This window comes from Leptodactylus fuscus, chromosome 5 (genome assembly GCF_031893055.1).
Source record: "Leptodactylus fuscus isolate aLepFus1 chromosome 5, aLepFus1.hap2, whole genome shotgun sequence".
Lineage (NCBI taxonomy): Eukaryota > Metazoa > Chordata > Amphibia > Anura > Leptodactylidae > Leptodactylus > Leptodactylus fuscus.
Window position 1 is genome coordinate 203,189,204 of NC_134269.1, and position 20,351 is coordinate 203,209,554.

The 20,351-nt window shown below is 42.9% G+C and overlaps 1 protein-coding gene across 1 annotated transcript in view; it reads right to left on the reverse strand.

Moving 5' to 3' along the window:
* The window catches only part of CFAP43 (cilia and flagella associated protein 43), a 36,559-nt gene that overhangs the window by 13,036 nt on the left and 3,172 nt on the right, over positions 1-20,351 (reverse strand). The window contains exons 2-21 of the mRNA XM_075275003.1: positions 19,422-19,675; positions 19,239-19,335; positions 18,050-18,217; positions 17,432-17,576; positions 16,971-17,127; positions 16,138-16,220; positions 15,732-15,863; positions 10,557-10,673; positions 10,211-10,291; positions 9,974-10,122; positions 9,656-9,759; positions 8,172-8,330; positions 6,384-6,553; positions 5,146-5,301; positions 4,353-4,483; positions 3,616-3,769; positions 2,136-2,240; positions 1,972-2,049; positions 1,314-1,439; positions 936-1,040 (exon numbers count right to left, since the gene is read on the reverse strand). Coding sequence (XP_075131104.1) covers positions 936-1,040; positions 1,314-1,439; positions 1,972-2,049; positions 2,136-2,240; positions 3,616-3,769; positions 4,353-4,483; positions 5,146-5,301; positions 6,384-6,553; positions 8,172-8,330; positions 9,656-9,759; positions 9,974-10,122; positions 10,211-10,291; positions 10,557-10,673; positions 15,732-15,863; positions 16,138-16,220; positions 16,971-17,127; positions 17,432-17,576; positions 18,050-18,217; positions 19,239-19,335; positions 19,422-19,675 — 2,671 coding nt within the window. The remainder of the gene's footprint in view (positions 1-935; positions 1,041-1,313; positions 1,440-1,971; positions 2,050-2,135; positions 2,241-3,615; positions 3,770-4,352; positions 4,484-5,145; positions 5,302-6,383; positions 6,554-8,171; positions 8,331-9,655; positions 9,760-9,973; positions 10,123-10,210; positions 10,292-10,556; positions 10,674-15,731; positions 15,864-16,137; positions 16,221-16,970; positions 17,128-17,431; positions 17,577-18,049; positions 18,218-19,238; positions 19,336-19,421; positions 19,676-20,351) is intronic.

The following is a 20,351-nucleotide window of genomic DNA, read 5'->3' on the forward strand; positions in this document are numbered from 1 at the left end:
TTTACAAATGATAATGATCTGGATTTCATACACACATTGCTGTACTGCGAGCATTGTAGATGGAGGGGGTCACAATGTGCCGGCCACATGTAATAACATTGTAGTAGTCAGATCGGATTGGAACAAGAGATGGGCGAGATAGGCACTTGTAAGTGGTCCTATATTCTGTTAATAGGTCCTAAAATATAGGAGTGAGTAACTGAAAATCCTTAAAGGGATTCTACCATTAAAATCTAATTTTTTGTCTATTCTTCTCCTACCTTTAGATGTCTTCTCCGCGTTCGGTAGAAATCCCGGTTTTCTTCTGTGTGCAAATGAGTTCTCAGCGCTCAAACAGCACCGGGGGCATCTCCAATGCTGCGAGAGAACTCTCCAGTCCCGCCTCCATCTTCTTCTGGAACACCCTCTCCCTATGTCTTCTTCCGTCCTGGGTGTCAATCTTCTAGGCTTCGGGCAGCGCCGACTGCACATGCCCGGGCCACAAGAAAATGGCCGCTTACACCAGCTTAATGTTTAAGCAGCCATTTTCTTGTGGCCTGGGCATGCACAGTCTGCTCTGCCCGAGGCCCAAGGCCTAGAAGATTGAAACCTAGGATGGAAGAAGACGCAGGGAGAAGCCGTTTCAGAAGAAGATGGAGGCGTTGCTGGAGATTTCTCTCGCAGCATTGGGGACGCCCCCAGTGCTGTCAGAGAACTCATTTGCACACCGAAGAAAACCCGGATTTCTACCGAACGGCGCCGCCGAGAAGACATCTAAAGGTAGGAAAAGAATAGCCTTTCTTAAGGTTATTCCTACGTGTTAGTGAGAAAAAAGGGAATCCAATGATAGGATCCCTTTAATATTACAATTATTATTACTAGTCTGGAAAACCCCTTTAATAATTACACTCTTACATAGACGACATTGACAATCCATGAGCATAAAGTACATTTACCATGATGGAGCGTCCTTTCACTGACATGGAATCCCAGCATTCCTTTTTAATTATTTCCCGCAGATATTGTTTGGACAAATTTTCCAGCTCAATTTCTCTTCGAACCTTTAAAAAACACGAAAAAGAAGATTACTAATTGATTTACCTCAGATTCAGAGACATGAAATATAACTATGCAACCCATAGCAATCCCATGTATGGGACCACATCGCCCCTCGTCACAGCTGACCAGGAGTAGATGACACTATGTATGTGATGGATCTTCTCTACTTGTCAGAGGTTCCGGCTCCTTCTCTGACAAGTAGAGAGAGGCGAATAGGCAGAAACCAGCCCCATAGCACTCGTGCCCATGACTATATCCTATAGGGGACTACTTACTCTTTCCACTTCCCGCTCACTTTCCGCTCGGAGTCTTTCCTGCTCTTCTGTGTCCAAGTTAAATTCTTGCTGGTCCAATTTTTCAATGTCAGGTAAGGATTCGTTCTCCCGCATCATCGCTTGTATCTGAGAAAGATGTAGTGTGAGAGGCTAGCTATCTGTATATGGTGGAAGCCATCAGCGGTGAGATTGATGAAGCTCGGTACAGTGCAGATCAATCAGGCTGTGTATGGGTACAAGGAGTATATGTGGGGTTCAGTTTGTGGCGTAAGACAATACAACAGCCCTTTCCAGCACAGAATCTGCTCACACACTGACAGAAGACAACCCCTGTAATCCAAAATGACTGATGTAGCAAGTCTGAGGCAGCGCTGTAGCCCTGCTTATTCTGCTCTTCATAGGGATGTACATACCGCTGGGTCTGCTGTGCATATGCACAGATGTAGCAGAGCCGAGACGCGGGCGCCGCTGGGTGTGCTGCGCATATGCACAGATGTAGCAGAGCCGAGACGCGGGCGCAGGCCGATCATCGCCCCGTGCATTTGCCAAATATAGGCGAATCATCACCAACAACCCACAGATGAAGTCGCGGGAAGAGGCTAGTACCTGTAATAAAACATGGTAACATATTCTTTATATTAATATCAGATGTCCTTACTTTCTGCCTTAGTTCTTTTATGCCATTCTTGAGACTCTTCTTCTGGTCTGCATACTTCTTCTCCTCCTCTGTTACAGCCTGTATTGTGTATCATTACAAGTCATTATTCATTACATTGTGTTGTCATAAAATAAATCAATTACTTTGGTCATGTAAAATCTTACGTCAGCAAATTTGTGATCAAGCCAAGTGGGATCCGGAGAGCGCACCAAGGCGGTGCCGGTGTAGTTGTCATCTTGCTCGGTCACCTCAACACTACGTTGGTTCTCCTAAATAAAGATTACAGTATTAAATACATCTCAATAGTAGTATATAGAAAATCCTGCTAAACCATCGAGCACAAGCCGTATACCCCTGTTACATGTTTATTCCACACTCGGTCACGCCATCATGGGAGGTTGTGAGTGTATAAACATGCGGTGAAATAGTCCACATGCCTACAATTCCTACTGGTTACTTAGCACTAGGACACTAAACAAATATATCAGTATTACTGAGCCTGTATAGGGTACTTTTACTGGAAAATGAATTATCTGCTACACTGACCATAGTTATTTTTTGCAGAATCTTTTCTTATGATGTTTTTCTAATAGTATGACATATGGTAAAGCGGACACACTCTAAGGGTTGGCTCACATCCCGGCATGCCCTCCCCCCCCCCCCCGAACGGAATACCGATTGCAATTGCAGATGCTGTGCAGTAAAAGCACACGGACCCCATAGACTATAATGGGGTCCGTGTGCTTGCCGCCAGATCTCCGCAGAGAACATGCGGACTGGAAAGTAGTTCACAATCTACTTTCCTGTCTGAATGATTCATGCAGGCAGCGTGCGGCAAGCACGCGGACCCCATTATAGTCTATGGGGTCCGTGTGCTTTTACTGCACAGGGCTTGTAATTGCGTTCTATATTCCGTTCGGTGGGTCCCCATGCGGACTCCCCTGGAGGGAATACCAATGCAGATGTGAACGAGGGGTAAGGCATTACACATGCAATACTGATGATGAGGGGAAGTAACATGTGGTATAGAAATGGCTGGCTGGTCTTGTACTGGTTTGGCGCATCACTGGTAACAAAGACCAGCTACACCTGTTCACCAGCAATCCCACTGCCCTTAGTTTTGGACTGTCAAGTGGGCGGTCTCCAGTAATCTGTGGTGATGTTCCATATTACATGTATCATCAGCATTAGTTCTGCTCAACTTTATGCCGGTACTTCCTTGAGTTCTACTGTAGATGGTTTGTAGTTCTCTTGTAGGAGATCCTATTATCTTAGACCTGGTTCACTGGTCCGCTTGGGGACCCCCCCGAATGGAATACCGAACGGACTGACAAGCGGTGAGCTTATAAAAGCACATGGACCCCATAGACTATAATGGGGTCCGTGTTTTTTTTCCGTGCGGTGTCTGCGCAGAACATGTGGAGAGAAAAGCACTTAATGAACTACTTTCCTCTATGCATGACTTGTCTATATATAGACCCCATAGTCTATGGGGTCCGTGTGCTTTCATAAACTCACCACTTGTCAATGCGTTCGGTATTCCATTCGGGGGTCCCCAAGCAGACTCCCCAAACAGAATACCAAACGCAGATGTGAACGAGGCTTTAAATAAACATATTTAACCAGTTAATAACCTCTTTGTACCTCTTTGTCTTGCGCAAGTGAGATATCTGAATCAGGGCTCCATGGCGGCATTTTCCTTAAAGCCTCATCCTCCAGGAATATTGTATCTTGAAGGGAAATGCCCAGACTCCGACCGTACTCCAAGGCTTCATTCACTACATTATTTCCTGGATGTCTGCAAACACAAGAACATTGGAGCCGCTTTATCATGAGAGGATTTTTATGCCACTTTTCTGACTTTTCTTTTTTTCTAGTTTTTTTTTTTTTTGCAATAGCGTATCTCTCAGGCTGGTGCATACCGTGTTTCTCCAAAAATAAGACAGGATCCTATATTATTATTATTTTTTTTAATGCAGATTGTGAGCCCCATATAGGGATCACAATGTACATTTTTCCCTATCAGTATGTCTTTGTAGAATGGGAGGAAATCCACGCAAACACGGGGAGAATATACAAACTCCTGGCAGATGTTGTTCCTGGTGGGATTCGAACCCAGGACTCCAACACTGCAAGACTGCAATGCTTGAGCCACCATATTATTATTTTTTCTCCGAAATAACATCTAGGGCTTATTTTTCACGTAGAAAAGTGAATCAGAATCTTTTCTGATTCGCTCTGGAATTCTGATGCAAAAGCGTAAATCGTCCCCAATTATTACGCACGTAACCTATACAACATAAACATGCCCTAAATACCATATTGTATAGGGATATATAAGAATCTATAAATGAAAGCATCTGCTAAATTCATACACTTACCTCCATGTCAGACACACAACGGTGCCATCTCCCACCCCCGCAGTAATGAGTGTATGGCCGTCCAGGGAAAACGCCATTGAGACAATGCCGCCTGTGAGGTAGGAATGGCAATAAGCCTCGGCAAAGGCTTCCTGGAAAACAGGAGACAGAACAGAGACTGTGAAAAAATAACACGGACTTATTATACGGGAAATATTATGTTCTTTTTAATCTTGGAGAAAAGAAGACTTGACCTCGACCTTTTCTTGTAGAATGTAAGTTCCCCCTACATCAGTAGTACGTCTTTGTCATATAAAGTTAATAGGGGAAAGTGGTATCCAGCAACCTTCTTGTTCCCAATCTCATTGCCTGCTGGCTTTAACCACATATTGAGCGGGTTTTTCACTTTCTACATTCCTTATTTGTTAGAAAGGTCCTTGGACACCAAGCACATCACAAAGTGTCCCCTAAGTACCCCCAATGTACAATGTGGTGTCCATCCTATGCTCCTGGCCTCAAATGAAAAAGGGAAATCGACTTATGAAGCAAATACTTTTATTTGTTGGGACGTGTGTTTCAGGCACACAGATAGGGGGTTGGATTGAGACGCCCCAGAACGTATACACTCACTAAATCTGCCACTTTCAAAGCAGTGGTCTTAGCCATGGCACATACCCCGAGACCAAACATCAGACCCCGCGTATCTGGCTGCGGGCTACCCATTAATCTATTTTATACATAAATATAGAGAGTGATGACTAAAACAGTTCCTTGTCCTTTATAAATGTATTTATTCTACTGTACATGAACTTACCAAATTGAAAGAATCTTGAAGGTACAGAATCCCATCTGCGGCCGACACTGACAACCACTTGTGATGAGGAGACATACAGAGGGAGCCCGGTCCCATTTGACTTCCCCGAACTCTTTTTTCTGCAGGTAGAACTTTAACCCTATCCCCAGATGTTTCCTACAGATAAATGTACAGATTTTTTCATTATAATAAATTATACTGACATATGTCTATATTTAGCTTATTAGTCTGGGCACATATAGTATATAATGTACCTAAGTGAGCTTTAAAGAGGACCTTTTATCTCCTCGGGCACATGTGGTTTTATACACTGCTAGAAAGCCGACAGTGCGCTGAATTCAGTTTCTTGTTCTGTACCCCGGGGCTGGAGATATCAGTGCCGTCACCGATGTCTGCCCACTGTCAGAAGGGCGTTCCTGATAGTGTTGCTGGGCTGTGATGAACGCCCCCCCCCCCCCCCGACTGTACTCGGGGCGTTCTTCACAGCTCATCATCATCGCTGGGCGGTAAGGAACGTCTCCTCTGACAGTACAGAGCTATGGACGAGTACAGTCGAGTGGGGGGGTGTTCCTCACAGCCCAGCTAGACTGTCAGAAACGCCTTTCTGACAGTGGGGAGACATCGGTAATGGCACCGCTACCTCCAGCCCCTGGGCACATAATGGGAAAGCTGACAGTGCACTGAATTCAGCACACTGTCAGCTTACTATCGGTATATAAAACCGCATGTTTAATAACCATCATTATGACATTATGGACCTAAGGCCTCCTGCACACGACCCCATGGGATTTACTATCCGTCCATACCAATCCACAAAAAAACCTGCCTGCATTACATCCACAATAAGTCATCCACAATTACGGATTATGTATAATACAAGGGTCTGTGCCGCAAGTGCAGCCAAAAATAAGACATGCTTCATAATCTGCAGCCCTGAAATATGGCACAGCTGCAAAAATTGCAGTTGTATGTTTGAACCTATAGGAATGAATGGACCCTACTTTAATCTGTAATTTTGGATCTGCAATGGCTTATAAAAGCTACGGTCATGTGCATGAGGCCAAAGCTTGTCTACACATGAATGGTGCAGGCACTGATAAGGTCACAGGGAATAACTTTCCAAATATATGTTAACAAGAAGTACCTTGTTATATGTTTTACTTTTCATGTGCTTTCAATGGATTGGCTTCTATTATGTTGTAGACTAGTGGCACCAACTAATAAAAGATGGAATGTACCTTTGGCAGAGTAAACTTGCATATATACGGGGAGTCGCTGCAGTATCCATAGACTGAGTTGCCGTTGCTCCCTAGAACAGCAGAAAATAAAGGCTCCTCCACCTTGTATTGCTGCTTTTGGATCATGGACTCTTTACACATCCCACGCTGATCCACGTATTCATTGGGACCTGGTACAAAGAAAGGATCACTACACAACCAAGCTTTAGGGGGGAAGAACTTTTCTAATCTATGTGGCTCCATGTGTACATTTTTGTACGGAAACCACACGACCCCATTATAGTCTATGGGGTCTGCGGGTTTCGGAAGGTAACGCTTTTTTATGTGGATAGGTTTCCATTTGGCGGGGTCCCTAGGCGGACTTCTCGAATGGAAACCCGAACGCAGAGGTGAACCGGGCCTCAGCCAAAAGGGGTTTTCCCATGAACATAACTATTTAAATTTATAAATTAACAAAAAATGAATCATTTTTACAACTACACAGTCCTGTCATATTAATGTGACCAGCGCCTACTTTTGACGTCAACGTTAAATAACCAATGGCAGAAGGCGCGTGTCATCAGCCATCTGGGTGCGCTCATCATTGTGGAAGGCACGATGGATCAACACAAGTATGCATCTATCCTTGTGGACCATGTTCACCCCTACATGCGAATTGTTTTTCCTCAGGATGATGGCATCTACCAGCAGGACAATGCGACATGTCATAAAGCTCACAGTGTACGTGCGTGGTGCGAAGAGCACCAGGATGAGTTTACTCCCTTGGTCAGCAAATTCCCAATAGAGAATCTGTGGGACCACCTCGATCGGGTTGTTCACACCATGGATGCTCAACCGCGTAACCTAGCGCAGCTGGCCACGGCACTGGAGTCGGCATGGCCCAACATCCCAGTGACATCATCACAACATCCCCTCTCATCCTGCAGGTCTCGCAGCGGTCCGCTCTGCCAAAGGGGGTTATTCTGGATTTTGACAGGTGGTCACATTAATATGACTGGACTGTGTATAAGTCATAAAAATATTTTGCAGAGCTTTACAGATTTTCTCCAATCTTCTTAGTTGACAATGGATATGACCATATAGCAGGAACCTTCTGACATCTGGGACTTTGGGAACCCAGCCATGATTTCCCTATTGTGACTAGGTTATGAACATGTATGAGATGATAACAGGACCACAGAAGGAGATCATGGCAGCGACTAAACTGAATGCATTAATAGTGACATTAGAATGACACTCGGTTATCTTCGACAGCTTTGAAGCTCTTGAATGGTTCTGGGTATGCATGTGCTTGACTGCTTCTGGTGATCGTGAGGGTAGCATGTTAATAGTCTTCTCTTGTTACTACTCTTTTGGATTGTGATTTGGTACTGCTTTGTCTCTCTGGTCTAACCTCAGCTTGCTGACTCCTCTTCTGTATTGTTTTGTCTTGTCCTGTTCTGTGTAACAGTTATTCAGAGAAGGGATTGTCGCCCAGTTGTCGTAGCTGAGGCAAACAGGTTAGGGGCAGGGGGTGGGTCAAGTTTAGGTCTCACTGTCTCTGTCTTCCCCATCCTCCCTGGTTTTGGCAGCAGCACTAGGGAATTGCACAACTAGCAATTCCCTTGCAGAAATCTATATGTAGCACAGTATCCTGCACTAGAAGCAGGACTCCTAGGAGAGCCTATGGTTCATCTAATGGTTTTATTTCCAAAACCTGCATATATTGCCATATAAAAATACAGCAGTATGAGGACCCACAATAAAACCTGCGTACAGAGAAGGATTCTGCTAGTTTGTAGCTCTTACTTTGCAAGATTTTCAGAGGCAGAGAGAACAATTCCAGCTGGGTTCCTCCTCCCTCCTCATCTTCCTTCTCCCCCAAGGGGCAGACAAGTGCCAGGGCTTTAATTTGCTGTGAATCCACTGAGCTTAGCAATGACAACGACACAACGTCTCCACCGACCACTGAAAGAAAAAACATTATTTAAACCGAATTGTCATGAATTACTTTATCCCTTTCTTTCTGTCACCAACCTAGACCCATAAACCGACATGTACTCGACCGATACTCCGTTGTGATCCAATAACTATCTGTAGCAGGTCTTATCCTGCTCTGTGATATCGGATCAGAATGGGACACATCCTCCCCATAGGAATAAAGGAAGCACAGAAGGTTCTTGAATGTCATCTGAGTGTTATCCGAGTACCTTCTGTTAAAAAATTGGCCCCCCCTTGGCCAAGTCGTCTGCACGAGAACGTAAGGCTTGTAAATAAGGATTGTTGGATCAGGGCAGAGATTGCTATTAGTTGTTTTACGCATCCAGTGATCCATTTAGATAGGAGTAACACAGAGCTCTAGGCAGGAGAATGCTCCGTATCACTGACATCTCATCTGTCTGTATATTAGCTATTATTAATCTAAATTTACATTATAAGGAAGAATGATGAAGGAAATAACTAGGGTTGAGCGATCGGGAAAGTTCGGAGCCTGATCGGCGATTGAGCAAATTTCACGATCGCGATCGGCTAGAAAATGATCGGAAATCGGATTTTGAAATTTCAAGATCGGCTCAATCCTAAAAGAGACTTTTCCCATAGAGAAGCATTGACTAGGGTTGAGGGATCGGCTCAACCCCAAAAGTGACTTTTCCCATAGAGAAGCATTGACTAGGATTGAGCGACCGGGATCGGAAAAGATCGGATTCCGATCGGCGATCGAGCAAATTTCACAATCGCGATCGGCTGGAAAATAATCGGAAATCGGATTTTAAAATCGATCCTGAAATCTCAAGATCGGCACAACCTTGATAACTGATTGACATAATAGCAAACACAGTATCACTCAGGTAGTATTGCAATGTGTACGTGAACAATACAACTCAACATTTATCATCATGGCACAGATCTTAGGCCTGGTTCATATCTGCGTGGGTATTCCGTCCAGGAGAGTCTGCATGGGGATCCCCCCTCGAACAGAATACCGAATGCATTGGCATGCGGTGTACAGTGAAAGCACACGGACCCCCTAGACTATAATGGGGTCCGTGTGGTGACCGCACGGCACATGCGGACAGAAAACTACTTCATGATCTACTTTCCTGTCCGCATGACTCGTGTGGACACCACACAGACCCTATTATAGTCTATGGGGTCCGTGTGCTTTCCCTGCACACCACTTGCCAATGCGTTCGGTAGTCCGTTCGGGTAGGGTTCTCATGCAGACCCTCTGAATGGATTACCGATGCAGATATGAACCAGGCCTTACTGTAAAAGCTACTCGACACCATTACCTGTGTATCCAAGGACCCGGAATGAACTTGATGGCCTGGCATCCAGAATGAAAATGTGTCCATCTGCAGCCCCGGTCATAAGAACATTGCCCTTCTGATCAAAGCTTATAAAATAACATAGAAAATAATAAAAATAATCTCTATTTAATATTGTCAAAACAATTACAATTTACCACCTCCACCAACTTCTATTCTTTATATCATTAATAGGCGCTGCTTTATAGTCATGACACTTGTTTAGGATATGTGAAGAGGATGTGTCGGGGGTTAAACATGGGAATAACATGGAAGCCCAGTCATACGATCACAAGAACTCACTGCAGATGTAGCACAGGGACATGGTAAAGTCTTTTCCTGGCAATTATTCGAGAAGCTTTTACTTTCACGGCATCAACAAAGTAGATATGTCCGGTACTGGTCCCGATCACCGCGTAATGGGAAGATGGGCAGGACGCCACGCAAGTGGTCTAGGGAAGTCAATGGAAATCAGGTATCGCAAGAATGCAGCACAATATATTGATAATGTATTAGAATTGTAATATAAGGAACACATACCTCTATATCAAGGTTCAGTGAGCTGATATTGGCTCCATCCTCCAGTGACCAGAACTGCACTCGCCCTGAGCGTCCAACGCTCTATCAGTAGATAACAGAATATTAGCTGCTTATATATACCGCTACATAATTCATCCTCTATTGTAAACTATATGTGACTATATATGGTGGCCGTACGCTTCAGCCGTCATAATGACCCCCCATACATATCGGATATAGATGATGTTTATACACATACACAATAGCAGAACTATTCTAATGTCTTGTCATATGGCTCTGACTTAGTAAAGTAATATAGAATATATATACAATGTAGTCATTTTCGGCATTGTGAATACCGACTCACCCAGCAGGACTTGTTTCCATTAGTTAAGAATCCAGCAGCAGTTATCTCACCATTACATGCATTCAGTATCTGTATTGGGTCTCCAGGCTGTTTGTAGTTGTATATGTATACTGAACCCTAAAGAGAATACAAAGAGGATGTATAGAGAATAGGTGTATATTATTGTGTATTATCCTGTACTGTGACATCACTGTGTGTATTATCCCTGTACTGTGACATCACTGTGTGTATTATCCCTGTACTGTGACATCACTGTGTGTATTATCCTGTACTGTGACATCACTGTGTGTATTATCTCTGTACTGTGACATCACTGTGTGTATTATCTCTGTACTGTGACATCACTGGGTGTATTATCCCTGTACTGTGACATCACTGTGTGTATTATCCTGTACTGTGACATCACTGTGTGTATTATCCCTGTACTGTGACATCACTGTGTGTATTATCCTGTACTGTGACATCACTGTGTGTATTATCCCTGTACTGTGACATCACTGTGTGTATTATCCCTGTACTGTGACATCACTGTGTGTATTATCCTGTACTGTGACATCACTGTGTGTATTATCCCTGTACTGTGACATCACTGTGTGTATTATCCTGTACTGTGACATCACTGTGTGTATTATCCTGTACTGTGACATCACTGTGTGTATTATCCTGTACTGTGACATCACTGTGTGTATTATCTCTGTACTGTGACATCACTGTGTGTATTATCCTGTACTGTGATATCACTGTGTGTATTATCTCTGTACTGTGACATCACTGTGTGTATTATCCCTGTACTGTGACATCACTGTGTGTATTATCCTGTACTGTGATATCACTGTGTGTATTATCTCTGTACTGTGACATCACTGTGTGTATTATCCCTGTACTGTGACATCACTGTGTGTATTATCCTGTACTGTGATATCACTGTGTGTATTATCTCTGTACTGTGACATCACTGTGTGTATTATCCCTGTACTGTGACATCACTGTGTGTATTATCCCTGTACTGTGACATCACTGTGTGTATTATCTCTGTACTGTGACATCACTGTGTGTATTATCTCTGTACTGTGACATCACTGTGTGTATTATCCTGTACTGTGACATCACTGTGTGTATTATCCCTGTACTGTGACATCACTGTGTGTATTATCCTGTACTGTGACATCACTGTGTGTATTATCCCTGTACTGTGACATCACTGTGTGTATTATCTCTGTACTGTGACATCACTGTGTGTATTATCCCTGTACTGTGACATCACTGTGTGTATTATCCTGTACTGTGACATCACTGTGTGTATTATCCTGTACTGTGACATCACTGTGTGTATTATCTCTGTACTGTGACATCACTGTGTGTATTATCCCTGTACTGTGACATCACTGTGTGTATTATCTCTGTACTGTGACATCACTGTGTGTATTATCCCTGTACTGTGACATCACTGTGTGTATTATCCCTGTACTGTGACATCACTGTGTGTATTATCCCTGTACTGTGACATCACTGTGTGTATTATCTCTGTACTGTGACATCACTGTGTGTATTATCCCTGTACTGTGACATCACTGTGTGTATTATCCCTGTACTGTGACATCACTGTGTGTATTATCTCTGTACTATGACATCACTGTGTGTATTAGCCCTGTACTGTGACATCACTGTGTGTATTATCCTGTACTGTGACATCACTGTGTGTATTATCTCTGTACTGTGACATCACTGTGTGTATTATCTATGTACTGTGACATCACTGTGTGTATTATCTCTGTACTGTGACATCACTCTGTGTATTATCCCTGTACTGTGACATCACTGTGTGTATTATCTCTGTACTGTGACATCACTGTGTGTATTATCCTGTACTGTGACATCACTGTGTGTATTATCCTGTACTGTGACATCACTGTGTGTATTATCCTGTACTGTGACATCACTGTGTGTATTATCCCTGTACTGTGACATCACTGTGTGTATTATCCTGTACTGTGACATCACTGTGTGTATTATCTCTGTACTGTGACATCACTCTGTGTATTATCTCTGTACTGTGACATCACTCTGTGTATTATCCCTGTACTGTGACATCACTGTGTGTATTATCCCTGTACTGTGACATCACTGTGTGTATTATCTCTGTACTGTGACATCACTGTGTGTATTATCCTGTACTGTGACATCACTGTGTGTATTATCCTGTACTGTGACATCACTGTGTGTATTATCTCTGTACTGTGACATCACTGTGTGTATTATCCTGTACTGTGACATCACTGTGTGTATTATCTCTGTACTGTGACATCACTCTGTGTATTATCTCTGTACTGTGACATCACTGTGTGTATTATCCCTGTACTGTGACATCACTGTGTGTATTATCCTGTACTGTGACATCACTGTGTGTATTATCCCTGTACTGTGACATCACTGTGTGTATTATCCTGTACTGTGACATCACTGTGTGTATTATCTCTGTACTGTGACATCACTGTGTGTATTATCCTGTACTGTGACATCACTGTGTGTATTATCTCTGTACTGTGACATCACTCTGTGTATTATCTCTGTACTGTGACATCACTCTGTGTATTATCCCTGTACTGTGACATCACTGTGTGTATTATCCTGTACTGTGACATCACTGTGTGTATTATCCCTGTACTGTGACATCACTGTGTGTATTATCTCTGTACTGTGACATCACTGTGTGTATTATCCCTGTACTGTGACATCACTGTGTGTATTATCCTGTACTGTGACATCACTGTGTGTATTATCCCTGTACTGTGACATCACTGTGTGTATTATCCTGTACTGTGATATCACTGTGTGTATTATCCTGTACTGTGACATCACTGTGTGTATTATCCTGTACTGTGACATCACTGTGTGTATTATCTCTGTACTGTGACATCACTCTGTGTATTATCTCTGTACTGTGACATCACTGTGTGTATTATCCCTGTACTGTGACATCACTGTGTGTATTTTCTCTGTACTGTGACATCACTCTGTGTATTATCCCTGCACTGTGACATCACTGTGTGTATTATCCTGTACTGTGACATCACTGTGTGTATTATCCCTGTACTGTGACATCACTGTGTGTATTATCCTGTACTGTGACATCACTCTGTGTATTATCTCTGTACTGTGACATCACTGTGTGTATTATCCCTGTACTGTGACATCACTGTGTGTATTATCCCTGTACTGTGACATCACTCTGTGTATTATCCTGTACTGTGACATCACTGTGTGTATTATCCCTGTACTGTGACATCACTGTGTGTATTATCCTGTACTGTGACATCACTGTGTGTATTATCCTGTACTGTGACATCACTGTGTGTATTATCTCTGTACTGTGACATCACTGTGTGTATTATCCTGTACTGTGACATCACTGTGTGTATTATCCTGTACTGTGACATCACTGTGTGTATTATCCTGTACTGTGACATCACTGTGTGTATTATCCTGTACTGTGACATCACTGTGTGTATTATCTCTGTACTGTGACATCACTCTGTGTATTATCTCTGTACTGTGACATCACTGTGTGTATTATCCTGTACTGTGACATCACTGTGTGTATTATCTCTGTACTGTGACATCACTCTGTGTATTATCTCTGTACTGTGACATCACTGTGTGTATTATCCCTGTACTGTGACATCACTGTGTGTATTATCCTGTACTGTGACATCACTGTGTGTATTATCTCTGTACTGTGACATCACTGTGTGTATTATCCTGTACTGTGACATCACTGTGTGTATTATCTCTGTACTGTGACATCACTCTGTGTATTATCTCTGTACTGTGACATCACTCTGTGTATTATCCCTGTACTGTGACATCACTGTGTGTATTATCCTGTACTGTGACATCACTGTGTGTATTATCCCTGTACTGTGACATCACTCTGTGTATTATCCCTGTACTGTGACATCACTCTGTGTATTATCCCTACACTGTGACATCACTGTGTGTATTATCCCTGTACTGTGACATCACTCTGTGTATTATCTCTGTACTGTGACATCACTCTGTGTATTATCTCTGTACTGTGACATCACTGTGTGTATTATCCCTGTACTGTGACATCACTGTGTGTATTATCCCTGTACTGTGACATCACTGTGTGTATTATCCTGTACTGTGACATCACTGTGTGTATTATCCCTGTACTGTGACATCACTGTGTGTATTATCCTGTACTGTGACATCACTGTGTGTATTATCCCTGTACTGTGACATCACTGTGTGTATTATCTCTGTACTGTGACATCACTGTGTGTATTATCTCTGTACTGTGACATCACTGTGTGTATTATCTCTGTACTGTGACATCACTGTGTGTATTATCTCTGTACTGTGACATCACTGTGTGTATTATCTCTGTACTGTGACATCACTGTGTGTATTATCCCTGTACTGTGACATCACTGTGTGTATTATCCTGTACTGTGACATCACTGTGTGTATTATCCCTGTACTGTGACATCACTGTGTGTATTATCCCTGTACTGTGACATCACTGTGTGTATTATCTCTGTACTGTGACATCACTCTGTGTATTATCTCTGTACTGTGACATCACTCTGTGTATTATCTCTGTACTGTGACATCACTGTGTGTATTATCCCTGTACTGTGACATCACTGTGTGTATTATCCTGTACTGTGACATCACTGTGTGTATTATCCTGTACTGTGACATCACTGTGTGTATTATCCTGTACTGTGACATCACTGTGTGTATTATCCCTGTACTGTGACATCACTGTGTGTATTATCCTGTACTGTGACATCACTGTGTGTATTATCTCTGTACTGTGACATCACTGTGTGTATTATCCCTGTACTGTGACATCACTGTGTGTATTATCCTGTACTGTGACATCACTGTGTGTATTATCTCTGTACTGTGACATCACTGTGTGTATTATCCCTGTACTGTGACATCACTGTGTATTATCTCTGTACTGTGACATCACTGTGTGTATTATCTCTGTACTGTGACATCACTGTGTGTATTATCCCATGTAACAGGACACACGTGGCCTCATTCTGTGACTGTGGAGCATAGAGTAACTGTTTTAAATGGACAAAGGTCAATGAATGACATTTTATGTGACAGTAAATATCAGACGTGGTGGACTCATACCTTCCGTGTTGCTATAGAAAGCGCCTTGTAATCTGGGGACAATCCGATGCTTTCAATAGGATCACTGGCATTCCAACATTCTTTCATTTTACACTCTGAACCTTTTATGGAGCATGACCATAAAATACCATCCTAAATATAAGTAAGAAAACATGTAAGAACAACTCTCCAATTCATTCAGTACAGCCAAAGTCTGTCAAATGTAAAAATGTCATCATTTTGCCATCATTGTGATTCTGAATGGAGCAGCAATGTGCATGCACAACCGTCACTGCATTCAGATGGGGGATACAGGACTTTTCTCATGGCTGGTGGGGTCCCGGGGTGAGACCACCAGCAGTTACTTATCACTCAGGTTGTGATTATGGGACAACTTTAACTATACTCATGTTAAAAAAGGTCTTACGCTGCCGCCTATGTATAGTCCATCTCTGTGAAGGGCCATTGTTTTTATGTTTCCTTCATATAAAGCCGCTCTCTGTGATTCTCCTGAAAAAAGAAAAAATATATCTGTATTAATGGAAAATACTATATGTAGTGGAGATAAGCACCACACCATTCCATACCAATCCAACCAAAACGATCATTGTCATCTTTGTCCCTGAAAAGGAAAAAGAAAGCCTATGTCCAGCCTAAATGTTATCCCTGGACTTCACTAGAATGACATAAACGGACCTATACTTGAACGCCAGGGGGTGCTATCACAAGCAGATACTTAAAGGGACCCTATCATTGGATACCCTTTTTTTCTCCCTAACTCGTATGAATAGCCTTAAGAAAGGCTATTCTTCTCCTACCTTTAGATGTCTTCTCTGCGCCGCCATTCGGTAGATATCCTGGTTTTCTTCTGTATGCAAATGAGTTCTCTCACAGCACTGGGGGCGGTCCTTAGTGCTCAAACAGCACTGGGGGTATCCCCAATGCTGCGAGAGAAATCTCCATCTTCTTCAGGAACGGCCTCTTCTTCCGTCTTCGGTTTCAATCTTCTAGGCCTCGGGCAGAGCCGACGGCGCTTGCCCAGGCCACAAGAAGATGGCCGCTTACACCAGCTTACTTTGCCATGTAGTCTGAACCTGAGACCATGCTATGTATTTCTATCCGGCATAACACAAATATCTGATGGAAACTGAATGGACAGATTCAATAGGAATCCCTCATAAGTATCATGGCTCCTTTAACAATGAAAGCTAGTTATGATTTAGTGTTTATTTTTTACTAATGACTTATTGTATACATTACCATCGGTTGGCGTCTCCGTTAAGTTTAGAACAGTCATTTTCTGTGTCTCGGGGTTAACAGACAATAGTTGTCCTCCTTTACATCCAACATACAAATTTGATGTAGAGCTCCAGCAATGGGCACTGGGTTTAACAACAGGTTTTCTTTGTTCTTTTGGCTTATAGGCATAAAAAAATGAATAAAAATGAATTAAAGATTCTAAGTCTGTGCAGACAGAATATTGTAGAAAGTTTCTGATACAATAAGCGACTTTTGACCACTAACAAACAGCCTAGTCCCCGAGCCCAATATTGATGTGATTTACACTTCGTCTTTCCTTGATCCACTTCATCTTGTCAAAAATAAACCATTACCGCTTCTATTGTTATAAGTATTCTGACTTTGAAGCATTTTTCCTCACTTCCACAGTAGTGTATATCCAATAGACATATCAGAGCGGAGATGTGCGATTGATAACTTACTATAAATCCTTCAGCCTCATCGCCTACTAAGCCTGCAATGGCAGTCAAGGGCACTTGAGGTCCAAAGTAAGATGGCAGATTGTCCAGTTGTGCACTGGGATCATCTTCAGACATTAATCCGTTCTCATTGAGAAGTTTGACTGGCCTGTGAATACAATACGTCATCATTATATATTGACTGTATATGTGCACTTTATTGTGCATCATGTCTATTTTCAGTGGATTTGGTACTTGTGTACACCATGTATAGCTTATTTTAGCAGATAAGTTCTAGGCCCGGTTCACATCTGCGTTCAGTATTCTGCTTGGGGACCCCCCCGAACGGAATTCCGAACGCATTATAAAGCGGTGAGCAGTGAACTATATAAACTATAATGGGGTCCATGTGTTCTCCGTGCGGTGTCACACAAATCATACTGCTTGAAATAGTTTCCTCTCTGCACAATTCATACGGAAAAAACACAGACCCCATTATAGTCTATGGGGTCCGTGTGCTTTCATTGCTCACCGCTTTTTAATGCGTTGGAATTCCGTTCTGAGGGTCCCCATGCGGTATATCGAACGCAGATGTGAACCAGGCCTAAGATACAAGCATGAAATGAGTGACTGAAGACTTACGTTGACTTGAGGTGGTACACTGTGTCACAAACTTCAATATTCCAAAGAGTGAGCGACTCTTCACCAGACAAACACAACTGGTGCCAGTCCATAGGGTTAAACATCAAACTGGTAAAGTTGGATGTGGTATCTGGTACACTGCATAGGGCAATACCTTCCTGCCAGCTCCTAGAGTAGGATAACAAAGAGACTATAAGTAAATTATTAGATGTGTTACTGTAAATATAAGTAAGAAACAGTCATATATGCTGTATAATAGGAACGGGAGGTCGTCTGATATTCACCTCCTGTTTAATAGGAGTATACTGGGGGGGAGAAGGCTGCCTTGTAGAACTGATCACATAGGACAGAAGGGTTACATCCCAGGATTTAGGAACCATGCAGATAATCCAGGACTGACGTGAGGAATCCAGAATGCTTGGCAGGTATGGATGAAACTTCTGGGATTACATTCCTATACAGGAACTGACCTTAAAGGGATTCTACCATTAAAACATATTTTTTTCTCGTTGCCTTAGGAAAGGCTATTCTTCAAAGTCTATTCTTCTCCTACCGTTAGATGTCTTCTCTGCGCCACTGTTCAGTATAAATCCCGGTTTTCGTCGGTATGCAAATGAGTTCTCTCGCAGCACTGGGGGCGGCCCCAGCGCTCAAACAGCACTAGGGGCGTCCCTAATGCAGCGAGAGAACACTCTCCATCTTCTTCAGGAACGTCCTTTTCATGCATGTTCTTCCAGCGCAGGCGGTCAAACTTGTAGGCTTCGGCAAAGCCGGCTGGAGATGCCCACAGGCAACAAGAAAATGGCAGCTTACTTACTGTATAAGTGGCCATTTTTCTTGTGGCCGCGGCCATGCGCAGTCGGCTTTGCCCAAGGCCTACAAGTTTGACCGCCTGTGCCGGAAGAAGACGCGTGAAGAGGCCGTTCCTGAAGAAGATGGAGGCGGTGCTGGAGAATTCTCTGGCAGCATTGGGGACACCCTAGTGCTGTTTGAGCGCTGGGGACCGCCCCTAGTGCTGCGAGAGAACTCATTTGCAAACTGACGAAAGCCAGGATTTCTACCTAAAGGTAGGAGAAGAATAGACTTTCTTAAGGCTATTCCTACGTGTCAACGAGAAAAAAATGTATTTTAATGGTAGAATCCCTTTAAAATCTGTGCATTATAAAATGATATGAATGTTCTCCCTTACCAGATTGTAAGTAGGTGGTCTGGAGCGGATGAGTAACTCCCCAAGTAGTGACCTGAGTGACTGAACGCTAGCAAGGAATAATCCAGTTGTGCTCCACCTGGAAAAGGAAATTTAGAAGGTCATTTAGCTGTAAAATCACTCCTAGCTATAATACAAATATCATATTCATATTTCATATAATACCATTCAGTTCTGCTCTTTTCACCAGTCCTGGAAAGGTAAAGACGTGAATATTTGGAGGAAGTTTCTTATCACTAAACGCCACCACCTCACTGGACGTATTAACAGCAAAGGCTCCGATAGCTCCAGACGGACATTGTAACAGCGACTGACGCTTTGTTTCAATGTCAGTAAATATAATGAAATTTCCACAAGGGTGGCACACGGTCGTAGGGTTAATAAAGGTGACTTGGTTCTGGTTAATTCCTTGCACCCATCTAGAGATGAAATAAAATGGCAGTGTTACAGTCAATCTGTTAAAACACATGATGTTATTCTAAAATTTCTAGCAATAGTACAAGCGACTATGTATCGTATAGGTATGATATGCAATTTTATAATATAAATGCTTCTTTCTCCACTTAGGTTCTTTTTCTGTTCCCATTCCCATTCAAAACTTTTCAGTTCACTCTTCAGATCTGTCTTCAAAGAACACAGGTTACAGCCCCTAGAATCATATGGCAGGATACCCCTCAGGGTAGTGATGGTGGTACTGAGGCTCCTTGACAAAATGGGCATAAAAGGAGGCCTTCTGCAATCCGTAGTCTTCAATCCGCAGAAATGGCTCCACTGAGTCAATGGATGTAATTGGTGGAGATTTTATCTGTGTCACCTGTGACAGCATCTTAATTGTCCCGTTAACTTTGTCACAAAAGTGTGTATATGTGTTGGCGGGGTTATTCTATTTAAAGGGATCCTATCAGTCAGACACAATTTTTTGTAAGTACCACGTCGGAATAGCCTTAAGAAAGGCTATTCGTCTCCTACCTTTCGTCGCCTTCTCCGCGCCACCATTCGCCTACAATCCCGTTTTTTCTCGGTATGTAAATTAGCTCTCTCGCAGCACTGGGGGCAGGCCCCAGCACTCAGACAGTCCCCAATGCTGCGAGAGAA